General features: G+C 37.5%; 1 protein-coding gene across 3 annotated transcripts in view; it reads right to left on the minus strand.

The window, feature by feature from the left end:
- Positions 1-788: 788 nt before the first annotated feature.
- The window catches only part of COPB1 (COPI coat complex subunit beta 1), a 46,746-nt gene continuing 25,618 nt past the window's right edge, over positions 789-21,916 (minus strand). For all 3 annotated transcript variants that reach the window (XM_045016092.1, XM_045016090.1, XM_045016093.1), the window contains 18 exons: positions 21,438-21,552; positions 20,186-20,278; positions 19,474-19,611; positions 18,356-18,475; positions 17,440-17,547; positions 17,204-17,350; positions 16,398-16,543; positions 15,067-15,163; positions 14,241-14,401; positions 12,915-13,035; positions 12,225-12,452; positions 11,890-12,069; positions 10,547-10,691; positions 8,848-8,967; positions 8,115-8,260; positions 4,704-4,793; positions 3,596-3,751; positions 789-1,126 (listed from right to left, as the gene is read on the minus strand). In XM_045016092.1, coding sequence (XP_044872027.1) covers positions 1,067-1,126; positions 3,596-3,751; positions 4,704-4,793; positions 8,115-8,260; positions 8,848-8,967; positions 10,547-10,691; positions 11,890-12,069; positions 12,225-12,452; positions 12,915-13,035; positions 14,241-14,401; positions 15,067-15,163; positions 16,398-16,543; positions 17,204-17,350; positions 17,440-17,547; positions 18,356-18,475; positions 19,474-19,611; positions 20,186-20,278; positions 21,438-21,552 — 2,371 coding nt within the window. In that variant the 3' untranslated portion in view covers positions 789-1,066. The remainder of the gene's footprint in view (positions 1,127-3,595; positions 3,752-4,703; positions 4,794-8,114; positions 8,261-8,847; positions 8,968-10,546; positions 10,692-11,889; positions 12,070-12,224; positions 12,453-12,914; positions 13,036-14,240; positions 14,402-15,066; positions 15,164-16,397; positions 16,544-17,203; positions 17,351-17,439; positions 17,548-18,355; positions 18,476-19,473; positions 19,612-20,185; positions 20,279-21,437; positions 21,553-21,916) is intronic.

Consider the following 21,916-nt stretch of genomic DNA (forward strand, 5'->3'; position numbering starts at 1 on the left):
CCTGTGACTGGCCAATACCACTGCTGCCCAAGCAGGGGGCAAGGCCATGAGGGGGGGTGTACTTAGGGTCTTAAGTTATTTTAATATAGCACTGCCATCTACAATATTATTGTATGCAAACATTAGCAGAAGGATATGCTTATACCACCATTTAGATTCCCTCCTAAACCTTTTCCATAATTTGTGTACCACACAAATGCAGTGCAATTTATTGTTCTTCAACTCAAGATCACACACAATCTGAATCCTTTCTTGCTGATCTAATGAAGGTGGCTATGTGCACTGCATCCAGTTAAAACATTGCTTACATTTCTACAGCTTAGTGCTAACACACCACTTTCCCTTTTTGGTATTCTGAGATGAGCAAAATATGCTACTAAAAACAGACTCATAACAGATAAAAAGAAACACCAAGATTTTCCTGATTCATTATTCCAATTTCTCTCAAACAGAATCAGCTTAAAGAACATGACTTAGTTTAAATTTCACCCATTGCTGGCAAGAGCTGGGATTTGCATTAGCTTTTAGCATTGAAGTTTTGCCAGTGACACGTGATTAAAGTACCAAAACCAACTGCATAAAAGATAGTCTTTGATTTAACTCTGAAGTTTAAGTTCCTTTGGGCACATCACAGTATTAGTTTAAGAGTCACATAGCTGCATATTTACAAACTTCAGGGTTATTCATTCACAATAAACATTGCAAGCAATGTAACTTTGCTTTCTTGATATATAAAAAGTAGTAATCAAATAATACTGAGTTTATTTGTAAATCAGAACAAAACCAGCTTGGCTTAGATTTGTTTATTGTACTGTGAAATAGTCAGTATATATTAGAGACAAAGTATACATGACTTCTAAGACAAAGAGAAAAAAATAAATTGATGTTTTAAAGTTTTACTCAATATTGATCAGAAGAATCTATAAATTATTCGCTGGAAGGCATTCAGCACAAAAGCTCTGCTTCTACAATTACAGAACATGGAAGAATACAAGATGTTCTGAATTCAACAAGCCACATACCTAAAATTTAATTGTAAAAGCTCTGAAAAGACTATCTGGAAAGTTTATAAACTCGTTTTCTTCTGAGACAGATTGATTTTATCTCCAAGACTTAGGGCCATTCCCTGTAAGGAAATAAAAAAAGAAAGATGTTCACACCTGGGATATTTCATAAAATTACTGTCATCTCAACGTCTCACCCCAAAAAAACCCAAAACACCACCATCCCTCTGTTACCAGTATTAACCTACAAGTTCAGTATATAAAATTCATGAAACTAATTACATGGAAAAGAAAATATTTCTAATTCAGCAATGACAACATTTTATTTATTTGTAGCTACAGTTCAGTACATAGTTTCCAAAAAGCCTGAATAAGCTAGATTTGCGTACAATATCTTGCTGAAATAATGAACCATAAATAAACTATATCTTTTGCTACTAGAAAGTTGTAACATCACCCCAAAAAAGCAAGAGTCAAGAATTTTAACCCTTTGAGGTTGCACCATTTTAAAAAATGGTCAGTCCAGCAGTTACAAAGGTCAGTCCACATGGCAGTAATTGAAATTAGAGTGTTGGATAAGCTCAACACTATCATAATACACACAAAATAATAATTATAAATAGACACACCAGCTCTCAACATGCTGAGCCCCCAAAAATCTTTTCCACCTCCACAAAAAATGATACTAGCCCATAAACAGAATAATGTGTGTGCGTGTTTTAGGGTCTCAGTAAAACTAACAACAGCAAGGAAATTCAAAGTTCCAGCTGCTACTCAATCAATAGTGAATTACTCCCTAGGTTAGACCAAGTCGCAGATTTAACTGAACTTAGCCCTGGTCTACACACACACCCTAATTCGAACTAGGGTACGCGAATTCAGCTACGTGAATAACGTAGCTGAATTCAAACTACCCTAGTTCGAAAACTTACCCGTCCAGACAGCGGGGAAGCGAAGTCCGCGGCTCGCAGGTCGACTCCGGCAACTCCTCCTGACGCGGTGGAGTACCGGAGTTCGACCTAGCGCTTCCGGAGTTCGAACTATCGCGTCTAGATCAGACGCGATAGTTCTAACTCCGAGAAGTCGAACTCCCCGCGTCGGACTGCAAGGTAAGTGTAGACCAGCCCTCAGTGTCTTATGTAAGAGTTCCATTGACATTATCGGTTCCATTGTAAACATACTACCCACTTCTATCAAAACCATTTCAAAATTCTTCATGTAAAGTAAATGGTTCTTTCGAATCAGAAAGTCCTAAAGGAACCCTTATGATAAGCTATATAATATACTTCTAGTTATACATTAGTTTCTTCTTTATTCAAGGTTACATTTTCTAAGGACGAAAAAATTCCCACAAAATCTCTTTTTTTTTTTTTTTTTTGCAAGTGAGAATATTTTATATAAGTAGACTTCTTTTATATACACAGCAAATACATAGAAGACCATAAGAATGACCATTCTGGACCAGACCAACGGTCCATCTAGCTCAGTATCCTGTCTTCTGACACCAGCCAGTGCCAAATACTTCTGATGAAATGGACAAGGTCAATTATTGAGTAATGCAACTGTCACTGAGTCCCAGCTTCTGCCAATCAGAGGTTTAGGGACACGCAGATCATGAGGTTGCATCCTTGACTATCTTGGATAATAGTCACTGATGGACCTGTCCTCCAGGAAATTATCTAATTCATACTTTTAGCCTTCACAACATCCCCTGGCAGGTTGACAGTGCATTGTGTGAAGTAGTACTACCTTATGTTAGTTTTAAACCCGCTGTTTACTAATTTCATTGGGTGATGCTTGATTTGTGTGTTATGTGAAGGAGTAAATATCCCTTCCTATTCACTTTCTCCGTCCATTCATGATTTTATAGACCTCTATCATATCCTTCCTTAGTTGTCTCTTTTCTAAGCTGAACAGTCTCAGCCTTTTTAATCTCTCCTCAGATGGAAGCTGTTCCATACCCCTAATGGTTTTTTTGAGATGGGGTGGCCAGAACAGCATGCCATGGCATACTATGAATTTATATAGTGGCATTATGATACTGTCTGTCTTATTATCTATCCCTTTCTGACTGGTTCCTAACAATGTTGGCTTTTTTTTTAATAGAATCCTTTATTCCAACATGAGATGAAAATTACAATGGTTGTTTCAACACTTTGAGAAACAGCATGAGGGGCATATTGGTGGTACATTATGTTTTTTAATAACAAAAGAACATAGATTTGCAAATGGGATATGTTAATACAGCAAAATCTTGGACTATAATAATGCACTGCTGTATGAGGCACGTTCATTTGGTTTAAGGTACCCTGTTCCACCTAACTGTTGAACTGCTCTCCCCTCCAAATAATAAAAAAAATAAGTCAACAATTGTGCTGTCTAAGGGGAGTAGAGATGAAAGCTTTTCATTCAGAAAACCTAATTTTAAAATTGAGACAGGGATTTCCTTCTTCACTTTTCCTGAAAGTTGGGAATCTAATTAACAATACTAAAAATTAACCATAAACTACAGTGCAAGCTCTGCAAATGTTTATAGAACTCCTAATAAAAATTATAGAGACAAAGCTTTAAAAAAACCTATCATTCATTACCTGACTCTTTGCACGAATTCGTATGTGGCCAGTGACGGGAGCATCTGGTCCAAGATGAATTGGCTTTTCAATGCTGACGTTTGCAAGTGCATCTTCTCCAAATATGGAACGTGCATACAGATTGGCAGCCATAAAGCCACAGTAACCAGAAAGTGCCTAGAGAAAGAACACTTAAATTTAACTCTTTGCAAAAGGCTAATTGTCCTTTAACAGACATATTTTGTTCCATATTAAGCACAACTCAGTAGGTTTTTATATTTAAAATCTATCCTTCTAAATACAGCTTTTTGTAAGATACTTGGACTCTGGTTCTGAAGGAAACATTAATAGAGCTTTCTAAAATGAAAACTGACAGATTTAATCAAGTCATTTAAATGAGATATAGGCTTTAAAAAAGATTAATTCCTACTGAAAGGAAGGAAGTCTTGACCTATTGAAAAAATTGTGCTGACCATTCTGAAGCAGATGTTAGCTGACATTTTATTAACTGCTTCTTGCTCAGCTAAAGCAAGAAAGTGGTTGAAAATTATTGTTACCATGAATTTCCTTTTAGCTTTCTTAGAGCATACATTTCTAAAGTGTATTAAATACTAAAGAATACTAAAATCTTCCAGACTAAACATAGATCTATATAATTGGTGGAGGTATAAATTTAGAAACTAGACCAGGTAAATAGTCTAAAGAACACAAACTCCAAAAAGGGTACTGGAAAATATTGTTCTATATAGGTTCCTATACTACGTTCATCATCATTAGTATCCGAGTGCCTTCCAGTAGTGAATTAATCAACTGGACTACACATCTGTGGTTTATTGTTTGGTTTCTCATCCTCTCTCTAGAGGGAGAAGTGTGTGCAGGAGTGTGTCTGTTTGATAATGTGTGTTTTTGTTTTGAATTTTTTAAATATATAAATATATCTGATGAGAGTTCTAAGAAACTTATCCTATGCAACACGTGGCTTCCAAAGAAGAGTGAAATCAATGCCCAAGAAGAATTCAAGAGGTGGGAAAAAATATGCTATATTTTGGCATCCAAATCTATTTATACTCGCACAGTAATTTTACTCCAGTTTAAAAAGTGCTTGAAGAATTTTCAGCAAGTATCTTACCTTCTCTGGGGTAAGGCATTTCATGTTGGTTGATTTTAGTATGTGCTGTAAGTATTCATTTAGATCAATGATGTTTGTATTAACTGTAACCTTCAAGAAAGAAAGAACAAGGTGTGACCATTTTCATCAGCTTCTCTGGCACGTTTTAAATCATTTTTGTTCTAGGACTATGGAAAAGAAAGTGTCACTGTCAGTTATCCTGTAGTACCATACTGTACTTGTTGATTGCTGTAAGTCCTTTTATATTGGAGAATCTTACAAAAAGGTTTCATCTTCCACCATCCAGTGGTTAAGTAGGGATGGCCTCTTATTTAAATATATGGTAGAAAGTATCAGTCAAAATAAGTGTACATCATACGTTGCTAAACATGTGGAAAGAGTCTTTATCATGAATGGTTGCTTCAAGTCTAGTTACAGCCTAAATGTGTACATTTGAATTACCATACCAGAACAAGTCAAAGATACATGTAGTCCAGTAGCTTTTCTCTGACTGACCAATGCTAGTGTTTACTTCACCCTCCAATGAAATACAGGCACCTCTTGAAAAAAGCAGCCATTCAATAGCATACTATGATACTGTTCAACACTGTACAATGATACTGTGACAGTTTAGGACAGAAAGTGAAGAAGAGTATTGTATCCAGTTGAAACTGCCAGAGAAATTTAGGTAGGATGATCATAATTAGGGTGACCAGATGTCCTGATTTTGTAGAGACAGTCCCAATATTTGGGGCTTTTTCTTATATAGGCACCTAATACCCCACACACACTGTCCCGATTTTTCATACTTGCTATCTGGTCACCCTAATCGTAACTAGAGCAGGAACTTGGAAAAGATACAGAAAACTTATACTCTTAAAGTGGCATTGGAACTTTAATGACTACAAGTGGTCAGGATCTGTTTTATATGTCTTAGCGGCAAGGTGGGCTTTAAGTGTTTACTTTAAACTCCTTGGGAGAAGGGGTTTATTCTGCTAAATGGCCAACAAAAGCCTGAGTCATGTAGAACTGCATGGAGGACAGGTTACTGCAAGAAAGGTTGTGTGGAGCAGTGAGAGTGAGTGTGCATCCATTTTTCCTTTTTTCATTGCTAGAAACTTTCCCGTGCCAGAATCAAACTACCTTTGCTATATCTCAGATTGTGAAGATCTAGGATTACTCGAGGCTCAAGACCCAGGGAAGGAACTCTCAGACAAACTGGACGATGAAGTCAAGGGGCGTGAGGAAAAGAAAAGACACAGGTACGGAGGGCTCTAACTGCCTCACTATTCCAGGAAGCGCACCACACAGCCTCCTCTCAAAGATCTTTTTATGATGGCTGCCCTAGCACATCAAAGCTTACACAAAACATTATGATCTTAGCTCAAACCTTGCCAAAAAATCCAGGTATCTGCTGAAAAGCAATGCACAAGGAGAAGGGTGCAGCTGGCACAAACAGCCAACCATAGGAACCAGTCCCTTTGAAGTTGCTCTTGAGCCAGCTCAACACTGCCTGTGCAAACAGAAGAGGACTAAAGATCTATCATTTGGACTCGGGGAGCTCCTAGCCCTGGTGTTTAGACTCTTATTACCAGAGAGAAGAAATCTAGAGCGAACAGGGCGAAAAGAAAAAAACTGGGGGGAAAAAAATCTGCCTGAAAAGTATGTTAGCATTCCTTTTAGTTGGGTACAATTGTAATTTGTATTACAGACTGGGATTGTACACTTTTTTTTTCTATTTAATGACCCTAATAAGTTGCCCAATTTGATGTGCGTATCACATGCAAATTACTTAAACTCTCTGACAGGGTTACTAGCCTGTTGGATATACAGGAAGCAGTAAACAGAATATATTTTGATCTAAGCAAGGCTTTTGATTACAGTCCCACGTGACATTCCCACAAGAAAACTATGGAAATGCATTCAAGATTAAAGTTATTAAGTGGTTGGAAGATGATTCTCAAAAAGTAGTTATTGGGAGGGCAAGTCTAGGCAGTCCTCCAGGGACCAGTACTATTCAATATTTTCATTAATAACTTGCATAATGGAGTGGAGAATAGCCTTATAAAATAGGCAGGGAGGGGTTGAAAACACTTTAGAGGACAGCATTAGAATTCAAAACTGCCTCAAAAAAATGGGAAAATTGGTCTGAAACCAACACGATGAAATTCAATAAAGACAAGTGCAAAGTACTTCACTTAGGAAGGAAAAAACAAATGCACAACTACAAAATGGGGAATAACTGACTAGGCAGTAATACTGTGAAAAAGGATCTAGGGGCTATAGCGGATTACAAATTGAATATGAGTCAACAATGTGATGCCCCCGCAAAAAAGGCTAATATTCTTGGGCGCATTAACAGGAGTGTCATATGTAAGACAAGGGAGGTAACTGTCCCACTTGACTCGGCAACAGTGAGGCCTTACTTAGAGCACTGCACCCAATTCTGGGTGCCACACTTTAGGAAAGACGTGATCAAACAGAGGACAGCAGCAGAAATGATAAAAGGTTTAGAAAACCTGACCTATAAGGAAAAGTTAAACAAACTGAGCATGTTTAATCTTGAGAAAAGAAGACTGTGGGGAGACCTGATAGTCTTCAAATATGTTAAGGGCTGCTATAAAAAGGACTGCAATCTATTGTTCTCTGTGTCCACAGAAGGTAGAACAAGTAGTTATGAGCTTAATCTACAAGGGAGATTTAAGTTAGATATTAAGAAAACTTTCTTACTATAACTGTAGTTAAGCTCTGAAATAGGGTTCCAGGTGAAGTTGTGGAAACCACATCACTGGAGGCTTTTAAGAATTGGTTGGACAAACACTTATCATGGATGATCTAGATTTCCTTGTTCCTGCCTCAGCGTAGATGCTTGGACTTGATGACTTCTTGAGGTCCCTTCCAGCCCTACGTTCCTACGATTCTCTGAACCCTGAAAGACGCTGAGCTTGTAAAATTTCTGCAATGTCCACATGAATAAGTGACAGGCTTCATGCACACCCCTCTAAGCCAATTTGTGTAGCTGCAATTGAGCCTCCCTTGGATTGGAGGTAAAGCTCTACATGCACCTCAGACATAAGCAAGGCCCAGCTTCAGTAAACAAGTGACAGGAAACCAACAGAAGAATCAGACTTTTAAAACAAATGATCTACATATTTTACAGCTTGGAGACTTCCTTTCATATCCTGGAGCAGCTTTTCAAATGAGGAGGTTTGGCAGAAGACAACGGTACACTAACTTATATAGGGCAAGCTATCTATAGAATGGAAACAGCTGCAACCTTCTAGTTTTAAAATGAAGCTTGGGTTATGTAAAATAACCAGTGTGTTACTGAAATCATTTTTTGGTGATTGTTTTAGTTGAAAACTGTTGAGATAAGGTACTAGTGTAAAGCTAGGTAACAATGGCAAATAGATCATCGCCAAAAGAACTAACTTTGTTTTCCCATTCAAATTCTGCCCACATTTGGCGGAACTCTGCATCAGTACAAGAAGCAGGCTGGATGTAATCCATGATGTCAATGTGAATATCACTGAGGACAACACAGTTTCGGTCACTGGCTGCTCCAGATACATCATACACTGCAAACAAGAAAAACAAACCACAGGTTTACAAATTGAAAGTGGCTACAGAATTGTCAACACAAAATGAGTGTTCAATTGAGATTTGTTGGTATAACCAACACATGCAGAGTGTTGGTCTCTGTCCCTCTAGTGGCTGGCTCCAAGAAGTTTAAAAGTTTCCTAAAACCTTTGAATTAGGGTGACCAGATGTCCCGATTTTATAGGGACAGTCCCAATATTTGAGACTTTTTCTTATAAAGAAGCCTATTACCCCCCACCTCCATCCCAATTTTTGACACTTGCTGTCTGGTCACCCTACTTTGAATTAACAGATGTGGGTCATGCTTTTAAATCCAAAGAGACTTAGATTCAATCCCCACTGTAACCACTCACAGGCATTGCATTACACCAGCATGCTTTTTAAAAAATATTAAAAATTACGTTCATAATGAATTTTTTTTAAATCCAGCAATAAAACATTCTCATATCATAGAATTTTTCACTTATCTTTCAGCATTAAATTTTTTAAAAATAATTCTACTTCTCCACAGAAAGTTAAGTATTCTAATTTTTTTTTAAGGTTGCACACAGAATTGTCTACTTACCAATATTACCAAAAATGATTCCATTTTCTGTTGATGCTACTTTGACATTAGCCTTAATGTTTGCAAAATCATGAGGAGCAAGCGTCAAAGGAGATGGTTTTTCCACTAATTTCAAGTCACCTGTTAAAATTTTTTTTTAAAGAACAGTTTACGAACAGACAAGAGATAAAGTCCAATTAAAATCAGTTTCAGGACACAGCAGATTACCATTTCTGATCTGAATTCTAAAATCTTACCAAAATTGCAATGAAGTCAATAAACTGTAAAACACTGATCCAACATATTTGAAAGCTGAAGCACTAATGAAATGTACACATTAATTAAAACATTAATGGCCTGATTCAAAGCCCACTGAAGTCAAATGGCGCTGGGCTTTGGACACTGGGCAGGGAGGGGGGGCCCTTGGGCATAGGCACAGTTTAACTTCTATTTTGGGGAGTGGGCAGGGCCCACCAGAGCTCGGCCCAGCTCTGCATGGTGGGGCCTGGGAAGGGAGCACCACTTCCACCTGACTCATCTCAGCAGGCTACCCTGGGTCTAGGTGGGTGGGTGTGCAACCAAGTATTATAACTCAAAGAAGGGGAGCTCAGCTCAAAAAGTTTGAAAACCACTCAGGGTGCAGGGAGGGGCTAACTAGGGACTGTTAGGGAAGAGGTAGATAGGGGCTGTGTGCAGGCAGGGGGTGTAACTCAGTGTGCATGAAAAGGGGCAGATAGGGGCTGTTTGCTGGGAGGGCCTTCCCCTTCAGTCACTGCTCCCCTAGGGCTCTGCCAGCCATGGAGCCGGGTCAACCGCCCAGGTGGCTCTTACTGGCTGCATGAGCAGTCAAAGGGGGCTGGGAGCTGAGGAGCAGCTGCAGCCCCAGTAACCAGCAGGAGGAGGAAATGGGGAAGTGCTGTGGCTGCCTGCTCCATGGCACAAGCCAGAGCAGCAGCCGTCCTGCACTGCTGCTTCTTGACTCTGACCTGGCCAGGTGGTGGGAGAGGAGGAGGAAGTGGGGAGGTGTGGAGCTGGTTCCTGGGACTGCCCTGCTCTCGCACTGCAGTTGGGGGTGGGGACAAGGCCCCCCAGGCACCCTCCAACGCTGCCCATGGGTTTTGAGCTTCTGCCCTACAGGGTATCGGGGCTTGCGGCGCCCCAGCTGGGAACCACTGGTCTATAATATCAACATATTAAAAGTATAAAACTGATGTGAAGGAAAATAAAGACAGAAAAAAGCTTATTTGACACATACACTGCAGCCTCCATGTGAAATTCAAGTCATGTGCCCATTCTGATCCCCCCCCCCTCCAGATTTTAGTCTGAATTTAGTGCTTATGAAAGGTGATGGAAATGCCTAGGTCCCTTATTCATCCATAGAATAGATAAAACATGTGCAACAGCAGTCCAAGTTTCCCCACACTGCCTTGCCAACTTGCCTCAACCCTGACTGTGAAGCAAGTACAGGAAGAAGACTGCCCAGAAGGCACATGATCACGTTATCAGTAACAGCAGAAGAAAGTTTACTTGCTCCATGAAAAATCAATTCTTTAAAACGCATTTTAAAATACCTTTTAAGATAAGTAGTTGGTTTTATTAAACAATTCTTTAGGCATTTATAATATGAGATGCAATTTCTTGTACTTCAACAATGTCCGCTGCTTAATTTCAGACCTAATTATATCAACAAATATTCTTGTTGCACTAGATTATTCCTTACCTAGTGTGGCTAGTTCTAATGTGCAGTTCTGCAAAGTATCACTGGTCTGGTTTACTACAAGCACATCCAATACAATATCATACTGGTTGACATGAACATATGCTTCTGCATAGACAGGATCTGAGAAACCTGTCAACTGAGTAACCTGTCAAGGAAAGAAGATTAATACAAATTGTTGAAGTATCTTTCCCCACTGCCAGTTTAAAAAGTTGAACATGGTCACACAAGTGCAGAGACGGAACAAAAACAATAGAAAAAGAGAAAAATATTTGCTAAAACAGATGAGACTGGTAGTCTAAGACAAAATTGCTAATTAAACGAGATCTGTACAAAGACCACCTTTAGTTTTGTACTATTAGCTTATTGTTTTTGTATTTAAACTCCTGCCCCTGAAAAAACGAACTCTTCACCCTATCAATAGAAGCTTCGTCAACAAACTGATTAATGATTTTTTAAAAGTAATCAATTTAAGAACCATTAAAAGTTCATAAATTTCACTGTTAAGAGAGGGTCTTCAAGTATGAAAAGATTAACTAAATAAGCAATAGACCCCCTCTCATATGCATATACTTTTTTTGTTAAATGTGAGTTAAAGTTCATAATACATATCAGACCCTTAAGGATTTAAAAAAAACCCTCTAAACCATAGAATCTCTGCCTCTCCAACTTACAATAATGTTACAGTTATTTTTTAAAAACGCAAACATTAGAAACCCAGAAAATGCTGAGTTATGATTAAACTGAATGAAAACCAAATATTGGAAAGTCTTCTCTGGGAAGTTTCTTAGGTTTGTTTTTGATTTTTTAAGATATTTCTGCTTCCTGGTCCCCAGAGTGGGTAGCGAAGTAGGGGTTCTTTCCCTTGGATCCTCCTGAATGGCTTCTGGGGAATAGAAGGCAGGAAAGTGGAGCAAAAAAAATACTGCATGGGGTCAAAAGAGCCTCAGGATACGGGGAGGAAGGAACAGGATCTTCATTCCATGGCACTCCCTGTCGTCATCCTCTCACCACCCTAATAAACCTTACCTGGCTCTTGAGCCATCCAACAAACTCAACGTCTCCACATCGCACCACCTCACCACTTCCTGGTTTCTCTTCTCCAATTCCCACCTCCCCCAACCTATAGCATGGGGCCAAGGGAGCATCATGAAGCACAGGGACAAAAGGATTCTTCACTTCTCAGGACCCCCCACCTTCCTCTCCAACAACGAAACCTAACTGAACTTTTCAGATACCTGATGAGCTTAATTAGGTTCCTTAGCTCTCACAAACCCAATCGTCAACATTTGACTCTAGGTGTGAGCAAAACACTTACAAAAATAAGATACTGAACTATACATTACCTTGTTGAGTTTGGATGCCAAAGGATCAGCAGCTTCTTTTCTTTGTGTGGTCCCCATTGCTGCCAGAAGGCTCAGCTGAAATTGGTCTTCCTTTGAGTTCATTTCATTTTTAGCAGTAAGCTGCATGAAGGAAATGGGGTCATCTGGCTGAACTGTCACATTCCTCTTCTCTGACTCTTTCTGTGGTAAGAAAGCAAAGTATTAATTCTATCTTCTAACGTACACTGAAGTAGTGAACTTTATGCAGCTCATGGAGTATCCTTGGGTGCGAGCTTACGTCAAAATTCAAGCACCCAAAAGTTTATGATTACACAATGAAATTTACAATATCTCACCTTCTGAGAAAGTTTCTCCTCTTCTAGTTTAGCTGACAGCATATGAGAAAGGGACTGTCTGCACTCCTTGTTGAAAATATCATTCATTAGAGGAGAACATTCTGACAAAACCTTCAGACATAGGGAGATACGATCCACGTCGTCATCTGTAATTGGCTTCTTGGGAAGAGAGGACTTACCCAAATGGAGAATAGTGGCCATTAGCAACATAGCCTCGGCAATAAAAGACTAAAGGTGGAAAGGAGAGAGGAAGGGGGTTATTAAATCTTATATATTCTTAAAAATGTAGAAATATTTACATTTGTCTTAACATTCAAGTTTAAAATATGGTTAAAAATTAAAACTATATCCCAGCAGGTAAAATGATTTGTGTCAGTGACTTGTTGCTTAGAACCCAAGAGACGTGCCAGTCATACCAGTTGGAAAGTAGTAAGAAATATTTAGTTGAGGTTGGTCCTGCTTTGGTCCCCAACTGATTTAGCTGGGGTTGGTCCTGCTTTGAGCAGAGGGTTGGACTAGATGACCTCCTGAGGTCTCTTCCAACCGTATGATTCTATGATTCTTCTATGATTCTATTTGGGACTAGATTAATTATCATCAAACACAAGGAATGTAGGCATTTCATTTCTGGGCCTCTCTCAAAAGCTTATGATCAGATCTGTAAGAACTGCCAGAGGAAATATGACTTACATTTTGTTTCTTCTTTTCCTGAACAAGAGCCACATAGCGTAGAGCAATCTTAGTCAAAGTTGTGGCAAGGGAGGCAGCAACAAAGAAATCCCCATCCAGCAAGAATCCTCGTAATGGAGGTCTGCAAAGAAAGTCAATCATGGGGTGTTAGTTTTGGAAGACATTGTGTCTCTCCTCCTTTTTTCCACATTTTACTTTAGCTCTCATATTGTAAGACCAGTGTTGTACAGACAGTTTGGAAGGTCTCAGAGACTAAGTGAAGTTTTACATACACTGGCAGTGAGACGGGAAGTGGAAAGAATAAAGGATAACTTTCACTTTTATCATCAAAGGATCTCACAGCTCTGTACCAGTATGAGCTAACTAAGCCACAAAATAACTCACTGTGAAATATATAAGAATATAGTAATCATTTCACCCACTAGTGACATAGAACATGCAACTGTTTAGCAGAGCACAGGAACATTAAGCAATAATTTAGGTAACAAGTGACGAACACCATACCCGATTAAAATTGCAGGGGGAATTTAGGTAGACAGAATGTAATTCACCCAAATTGGAATTTGGCCAGTACATCAGAGTTAACAAATGTACTTTTACAAGAAGTGCCATGTGTTGACTAAAGATCACAAGTGGTCAAAGTATCATCTGGAAGATAATAGCCTTCAATAGGGCAATGGTCTTTGCCATAAAGCTCAGGTAGTCACTCAGCACTGAACAGAGAGGGAGAGACTAAAACAGAAAAGGAAAGAATAGTAAGACTTATGGGATAAAATTATGGAGAAAAATGGAGGAAAAGAAAGAATGACAGACGAGAAGACAGAAAGTGGAGAATATAATAGAGGAAAAAACTCATATTTTCACTGCCAGTCCACATCATAAAGCTACAGACCAACCCAGGATTAAAAGGAAATATTAAACTAAATCAGTCTGTATCACAGAAAAATGGACTTCAGCCTAAATGAACTGTTTTCTGGAAAAGCGGAAACAACTAGAAAATGTGGCAATTTCCATATTTTATTGCCGCTACAGTGCCACATTTTGGCCAAGTATCAATCCACCCTGTTTTGTTTGCACATCTAAGAACTAAAGGGGTGATAAACACGAGTTTTGCTATTAGAGATTGACATAAGTAAGGAGGATATGGAGGGACAACAGAGCAATGAATGTTTCAAACACACACCAAAATCCTCTCCTAGGAAGAAATGTTTAGCTGAAGAATACATGCAGAAGTTCCTTTTCAGACAGAAGAATTCTGGAAAGGCTTTAGTATTTTAATCATTTTTAATGTAGCTACCACTAGTAAAATATAAAATGCCTAGTTACCTATCTTCTTCCTTTTTGGCAGGTCGGGAACTACTGAGGGCACTCTGTGTAGCATAGGTGCCCATCTCTGTCACCAATTTTTGGGTTGGACCCACAGTCACCTCCTCTTCAGGTTTCAGATCACCAGCTTCTTTCTTTATTTCAGATTCCACTATTGGGATCTGACAATGAACAACAGGAGACATTAAATATATGCTAAATTAACAAAGAATTCAGTAAAGAATTTGAATATAAAGACAATCTTTTTGTTTTAAGGAAAGCAGCCTTTTTTTCATACAAGTGTTGTCACTTCTCCACCTCTTAAACAGGGATAGGTCAATTACAGCATAATAATTTGGAGAGTTTTAAAAAATTTCTTTTAGAAGGGGGTGTTAATATACCCAAGAGCTCATTCCAAAACAGGAATAAGCCTTGCCCCCTCTATACTGTCTTGGATGCCTTTTACAAATTAAAACTTCATGTACTCGCCATTTGTAAGCAGACACACACTAGTCAAGGTGTACCCTATAATTTCAAATTTGCGGTATTCTTTCCGAATAAGGATTCTTGTTTCCCTTTCTGACAATGAGATTATCAGATAATCAGATATCGCTTCCTCGGAGTATGATGATGATGGTTTACTAGTTTATCAGAAGTAAATGATGCATGAAGACATGAATAATTATTGCTCTAGAGTAAGACTACACATGACAGAGCCTGCAAAGTCTTGAAGTTCAAAATACTATTGCATCTTATATCAATTTTTAAATCTTCTCTTGAAAAATACATTACATATAAAAATATAGAAATGAAAGCAGAAAGAGTTTTTTAGACAATACACACATACCTCTCCCAGTGATCTGCGGACTTCTGTCATTACACTTTGTATATCTTCCTTTGTGCTACAATATTCTCCAAGGATCCACAAAGCTCCCCTGTAAATCCTGAGATAAGAAACATAATTAAGACGCGTTTTCAAGCACTACTGGTAATGATTCTTCCATTATGTTCTAATGCACAATGAGGAAGTGCTACACTGAACAGCTTCATGGGGCTATGAGTTACAGTATGAGGAAAAAAAAATACATTGTGCTTACAGTATGCAACAAGCTAAAAATATATAACGTGACTGGTCAAGACAATCAGCTTTTTGGCACTGCTATCCTATCCCATTGTATAATTATAAACTCAATATTCAAATTAAAATAACTATACAAGGAGAGTTTTCTGCTAAGGATTTATTCTTAGCTACATTAATCTTAATACGTGTAAATTCAATTTCAACACTTTACAAATGTTTAGCTGAACCGCTATTTTATTATGAGGTCAGTTGTAATGTTTCTAATAAACCATACACACTGAAATTGGGTCAGATTTTAAAGCCGCTATCAGGTCAATAAGGAAAAATATATTCTAGGAAGATTTCAATCAAAACAGGTATTGTGGATGAACACTCCCCGATTGTTCAATTTAGTCCATCTTCTGCCCAATAGGAGGTTACAATTTTATCTGGATTGTAATGAAGTTATGATTCAGATGTGCGCTAGGTATCACAATAATAAAAGTGGTATAATGTCAGAGAAAAAACATGATTACTTCTGCTATGACTGAAGCTCTGCCGGTCCATCAGAATACTAAATTTTTAGTGCCAGGCAAAGGAAGCTAGGACTCCTTGCAGCCACCACTTATTTCATATTCTGCTGTAGATTGGAGTTCTTTTACAGTGAGTTCTCTGATAACATACAATAAGCAATTTCTAGTTTCCTTCAAATCAAATGCATTTAAAATCATGTTGTGGTCATCCCTTGGCAACACTAGGTTATTTTAACGATTACAACATTTTAGATTTAGCCTTCATCGTCAATGCTGCTGTCTAGCAAATGTAAAGCAAACAACTAACAATTGCATCATAAAAATGAGATTTATTAAGTCAATGTACCTCACTCAATGCGATAGTTTATTATGTTTTTCACACAAATTTGGAGGGAAAGAAATTCCCCAGAAATAAATTTCCTGGCAAATATAAATTCATTTTAAGTAGGGAATGTCTGTAGTCTGAAGTTTGCTCAAAATAAAATTCTCTCATCTAATTTCCCCTTTCAAACAGTTTCAAGGTGCATGAGAATTCTTAAATTTAGTTAATGTGCAGTGTATTCTTTAAAAATATTTTAAACCTACTTGACAGTTTTAATGGCATGAAAGACTTCCAGCATCTTCTCAACAATAAGTAGTCTGAGATTATCAAACCGCTGAATTGCTTCACGCACAAATTCCAAGACATCAGCAGCTGCAGCTTCATTATTATCACTTAGGAACTCCATCAACTAGGACAAACAAGAGTGAACACAAGCTCAAACAGCAGAGTTACATAACTTTAAACGGTCACAACATTTACAAGAACTATTACAGCACCAAGTGCTGAACAGCAACAGAAGGAACAAGGACAAGAAACAAAAGTGAATATAGTATTTTGCCCGTCATTTGCAAACTGATGCCAAACCGATTTAAGCTGAGCTACCCCAAAGCTCTCTCTACTAATTCAGAAGAATAAAGAGAACAAACTATGTATCTTTTATATTCGTTCCCTAGAGATCAAAGAATTCATGCCTTCATACTTCATTCAAGCAAAACTTGCGCATTCCAATAAATAAGCACCTTGAAACATTTTTTCTATTTGCATGGGTTAGTGTGTACTGATTAAAAAAAACAAAAAACAAAAAAAACCCACAATTTTCCAGTTCGTGTTCATCAAGAACAGTAATTTATATATAAAATTAAAACTTATAGAAGATGGGTAACCAGCAAATGACAAAGAAGCCCTAAACTTATTAGGGGAATAGTAGTATAATTTACAATAACACCTTTACAAAGAAGATATTAAAAGGTAAGATCTAAGCTTCAGTTATTTTCTTGGAGAAAGTAGCAAGGATCTTGGAGATCAGTTAAAACACATTTACTGTAAATATAATTAAATATTTGCATACCACAGGAATAACATTTGCAGCCATATCTGGAAACCGAACGCTACAGGAATGCAGTGTCCGAACAAGCAACTGCCTGTATTTGTCAGTATCTTCATGTTCTGTCACATTGTTTGTTTTAATTACTTCTTTCTTCAAAACAATCACCAGCTATAAAACACATCAAATAAGTTTCAACTGAACCACATGCTTTACTGAAGAACAAGCTAGAACTAAAGCACAAAAAAATACATATTTACCTCTTCCACATTTCTGGAAGACACAAGATCCAGAGCTAACTGAAGGGTTTTCTTGCGCACTTCTAAATCTGGAGTACTCAGCACTCTCAGTATGTCCATAACCAGATCCTGAAATCAATAAACGCACTTAAATTAAGTTTCAAAACCAACATTTAGTCAGACAAAAAATAATTTTCTTGCTTTAATTAAGTCTTCTTTCTTTTTTGTGCAAATATACAAATTCCAAAGCTACAGTACAGAATTACTGAAGAGATCGTTCAAAAAACATGTTAGTTGTGTATAGCATATTGACAGAAAAGTATAATGATAAAATGATTCTTAGTCTCAATTAAGATTTTTTATCTTTTTTTCCTGTTCTGAGATTAGTATCTGAACCCTGGCTGTTCATTAAGGAAATTCAAAATATTTGTCTAATACACTGTAATTTTATGTAGTATTTTTCAAACAAACTAAATCATTGAAGTTTTCCAAAAAAATCACCCTTTATCGCCAGGGTCAGCTCCAGTTTTTTTGCTGCCCCACGTGGCGAAAGGGGGGGGGGGGGGAAGCCGTGATTGGCAGCACTTCGGCGGCAGCTCTACTGCGCCGTTTCATTCTTCGGCGGCAATTCGGCGGCCGGTCCTTCCCTCCGAGAGGGACTTTCCATTGGCCACCCCAAGCACCTGCTTCTGCGCTGGTGCCTGGAGCCGGTCCTGTTTATCGCTGCTAGTTCTGATGCTATCAAATAAAACTAAACCTAAACATAAAATACTGTCCAGCAGCATTTTATAAACACGCCGATTATTTTAAATGTCAAAAGTACATTATTTTTTCTTACCATAATGACAGAATTTTATTTTTATTTTAGTTAAAGTAAAATCTAAAATAGATTTTCCCAAGGCAAACAAAAAAACAACAACACTTGTAGGGCACTTACTTGTAATACTCGTTCATGAGCAGGATGGTCTTTCAGTTCAATCAAGCGATCCAACACAATCAGTTTCACATTGTTATCACTCTCTTTAATAATTAAGTCAATGTAACACTGAGCCGCTGCCTAAATAATAATAAAAAAGAGTGAAAGCATTTTTTCAAAATTTTTTAGAAACTGTGGGAAAGATAAGAACTATTCCTAGGAAACACCAATTCCTGGGGGAAATCCAATGAAGAAACACACTCTAGAAACGTATGAGGGGTTATTTTAATAATATGTAAGATAAACTAGGCAGCTGAACAGTTTTCTAGGAATTCATTGCTGGAACCATTTTTCAATTTAGGGCTTACTTGATGATGCATTACTGGTAGCCTTTTCTGTGCTACAAGGCAGTTTTACCTATTGAGCAGAGACGCTGGCCAGAAATACCCGGAATTTTTTTTTTTTTTACTAGCACCCAACTCCAGAAAGTTGCAAAGGCAATGGTGAGATTGAAGCTCATCTAAATTAGCTTTGTTCTTACAGCTCACAAAGGTAATCTCACCAGCCCATATAACATGATTTATATTCAAACTACGAATTTTACAGGCTAAAGATAGGGTCTGTTTTTATGGTTCCCTCTTCCAAAAAGATCAAATAAACAAAATATACGCCCAGCTGCACATTAAGGGGCCAATCTTGCAAGCTTTACTCAAATGGGTAACCCATACTTAAGACACTGCGGTAAGTGGACCTAAGTATGTCGACTTCAGCAGTGTAGAACAGACCTTAGTCTGTAACTATTCAGTATTTGGCTTCATTGCTCAGAGCACCAAGACGACTTCAAGTTAGTATCAACTGTGGAGGTGGTTTGTGTAATGTTTACATCTGTCCACTGGCAATTGGATAGAGACCACAAACTCATTTCCTACTGGCCAATGACAAACATCCAGAGGCTCACATTAGCCAACCACTGAAAAGGGAGATATTCACAAGATGGTTGAGTCATTTGTCTAGTGTCAAAACAGTCATGCGACAAAGAACATCAATCTTTCAGACATTATACATGTTAAATTGCTAACCCAGTGTAATGCAAGACAAGTTATTAAAGCATTCTTAAATATCATAAATCACTGCAATACCTTGATTGCTGTTGGTGCACTGGAGAGTGTAACTAGTGTTCCTGCTGCTTCATATTTTACTGCAGGACTAGATGACTGCAATAAGTTGTAAATACAGCGTATAAATCGAGCTCTTTCTGATGGATTAGCATGGCAGACCTAGATGAAAAAAAAAACAATAGATGGAAAGCATACTGAAGAAAAATAAAAAGCTATTGTAAAAATACAAGAACCCTAGTTTATCTCCTTAATTACCTCGCTGCAGGGGGCAGTGAAAAGCAGGAATGACTTTGTTTGAGGATAAGAACCCCTCAGTCTAGGTTGATAGGAACCAGGCAATATGAAGCGAGAGAGTATTATACACCTCTTAAGATCTCAACATGTAAAGAATGCCCTGCACTAGCTAGTCTTATGGAGTACTCCATAAGAGGGAGAAACACAGAAAACAAAAAATACTTATTCCCAGACCAGGTTAAAGCAAATCAGATGTGTGCAAATTTCATTGCATTAGCTTGCACCTTCTAAGCTTGACCAGTCCATTGCTTTCAAGAGAAATTATATCCAGTTCAGCTAAACAATGAGTCATCATTTCCAAATGGACTAGCTGCTCACTTAAGACTAGATTTCTAGTTATGAAACATCTCACTATCCAGCCAACCTTTCTGAACTGTATTTTTTCAATATAGAGTAAAAATGCACATTTATTTAAATGACTGTAGTCATTTCCCCATACCTTGTAAATTAGTTCAACGATAACCAGCTGAAGAATGTCACCAAATGTCTGGACTTGGTCAATGCAGGTACTCAGATAATCCAAAGCTCGATCCTATGGAAATAAAATACAAGTAATCTGGTTTGTTTTTAAGTATTATATTTTAATACAAATTTTAAAGTGATCACAATATAAAAATTAAAAGCACAGATTATTCCTTCTGCTACATTCAACTTAACACTTTTAGAACAGCGCATAAAACAATATACAAAATTACAAAATAATGAATTCATTTAGGCCCTAAAGAGCATTATCATCGCACAATTATTTTCTTATTTGTTGCCACCAACCAGGCAAATAGGTCAAAACCACCAAAAAATTGCTGCATAACCAATATTTCAATTGTTGAGCCAATGAGGGAAAAGGTTTCTGAGCCAAGACTGGAGATGTCATTTGAGAAATAAATAGCTAATATAAGTTACAAAATGGTAAGTAATGTGGCAAATCTTCACATGGCTAAAGATGATTATGCCTCTCAGTGCCAGTGTATCTCCCTTCCACATAAGGGGATGGCACTGTTTGAAAACAGAGAGGTGTAAAGGCCTCACTTATCTTTCTTCTTCTTCTTCAACATTTCCAAATACTTCACAAATCTATGAATAGTCTTTACATGAGGGAGGAAGGGAGGCATATTTGTTGTATTAAAACATCTGCCATAACCAATTGTTTACAAATATCTCCATTAGCTCTACGTTTAGAGTTTTCACACGCTTAAAAACCCTGAAAATCCCCAGCAACAGAGATGGACAGAACTGCAGAAGCCAGGGAAACTTAAACATTTTACTTATTAAGCTGTTCCTCCAAAAATAATGTTGGAAGCCAGTGTAAACTCATATTCTGATATACAGGAACCTATCTTCAGTCAAAATAGAACATTCAGCTACCTCGGCCCCAAGTTAAACAGCCAAGGTATAACCAGGGAAACTAAGCATATGGTACCTCTCAAAAATGTATTCTTTTGCATGACCTGAGAGCTTTCCCATCTCAAATTTCTGTACCGTGTATTTTTTATTACTTAATTAAACCTCTAAAAATATTTCAGTTCTAGTTTATAATTTTCATAGAACTAACTAAATTGCACTTATTTTATTTTATTGATAATTTACACCACCAACAAATCAAACAACGGGTTAGTCAGTCATTAACTAGGTGTTCAAAAATAATTTTAAGGAAAATATCAAAACCATAAGAGAATTAAGATAACCAATTTTACCTGATCTGCATGAATTAGCATCATAAATGCATTTCTTTTGCAGCTTGCATCTTTCTCATTCACCAGGAAATCATGGATCAATTCGGGAGCATCAGGTATAAGATGTTCAAAGTTTCTTTTAAAAAAAAATATGTTAGAAAAAATGTAATAAAGGTAAACAGAATGATTCAGCTAAATACTTAACTGCATGTATTCTACATAAATGTTTAAAATGAAGTGTTAATAGATAAGATCTTCATTTTTTGTACAAAAACCTTTGTGCACTTATGTTAAAAAGTGAATGGATGTAAGAAATATATACATTCATATTTACTGAATTATTGCTTGTTACTCTGGTAACTAAGGCCACCGCCCCACACTGGTTTTGGTTTAATTTTAGTTTATTTGTATTATTCAATCACACAAATACAGTTTTCCTTTGAGAACAATTTTCACATTACTGCTTCTGCATATAACTAAATCATAATGTTGTACTACTT

The sequence above is a fragment of the Mauremys mutica genome, chromosome 4, assembly GCF_020497125.1.
Source record: "Mauremys mutica isolate MM-2020 ecotype Southern chromosome 4, ASM2049712v1, whole genome shotgun sequence".
NCBI classification, from domain to species: Eukaryota; Metazoa; Chordata; order Testudines; family Geoemydidae; genus Mauremys; species Mauremys mutica.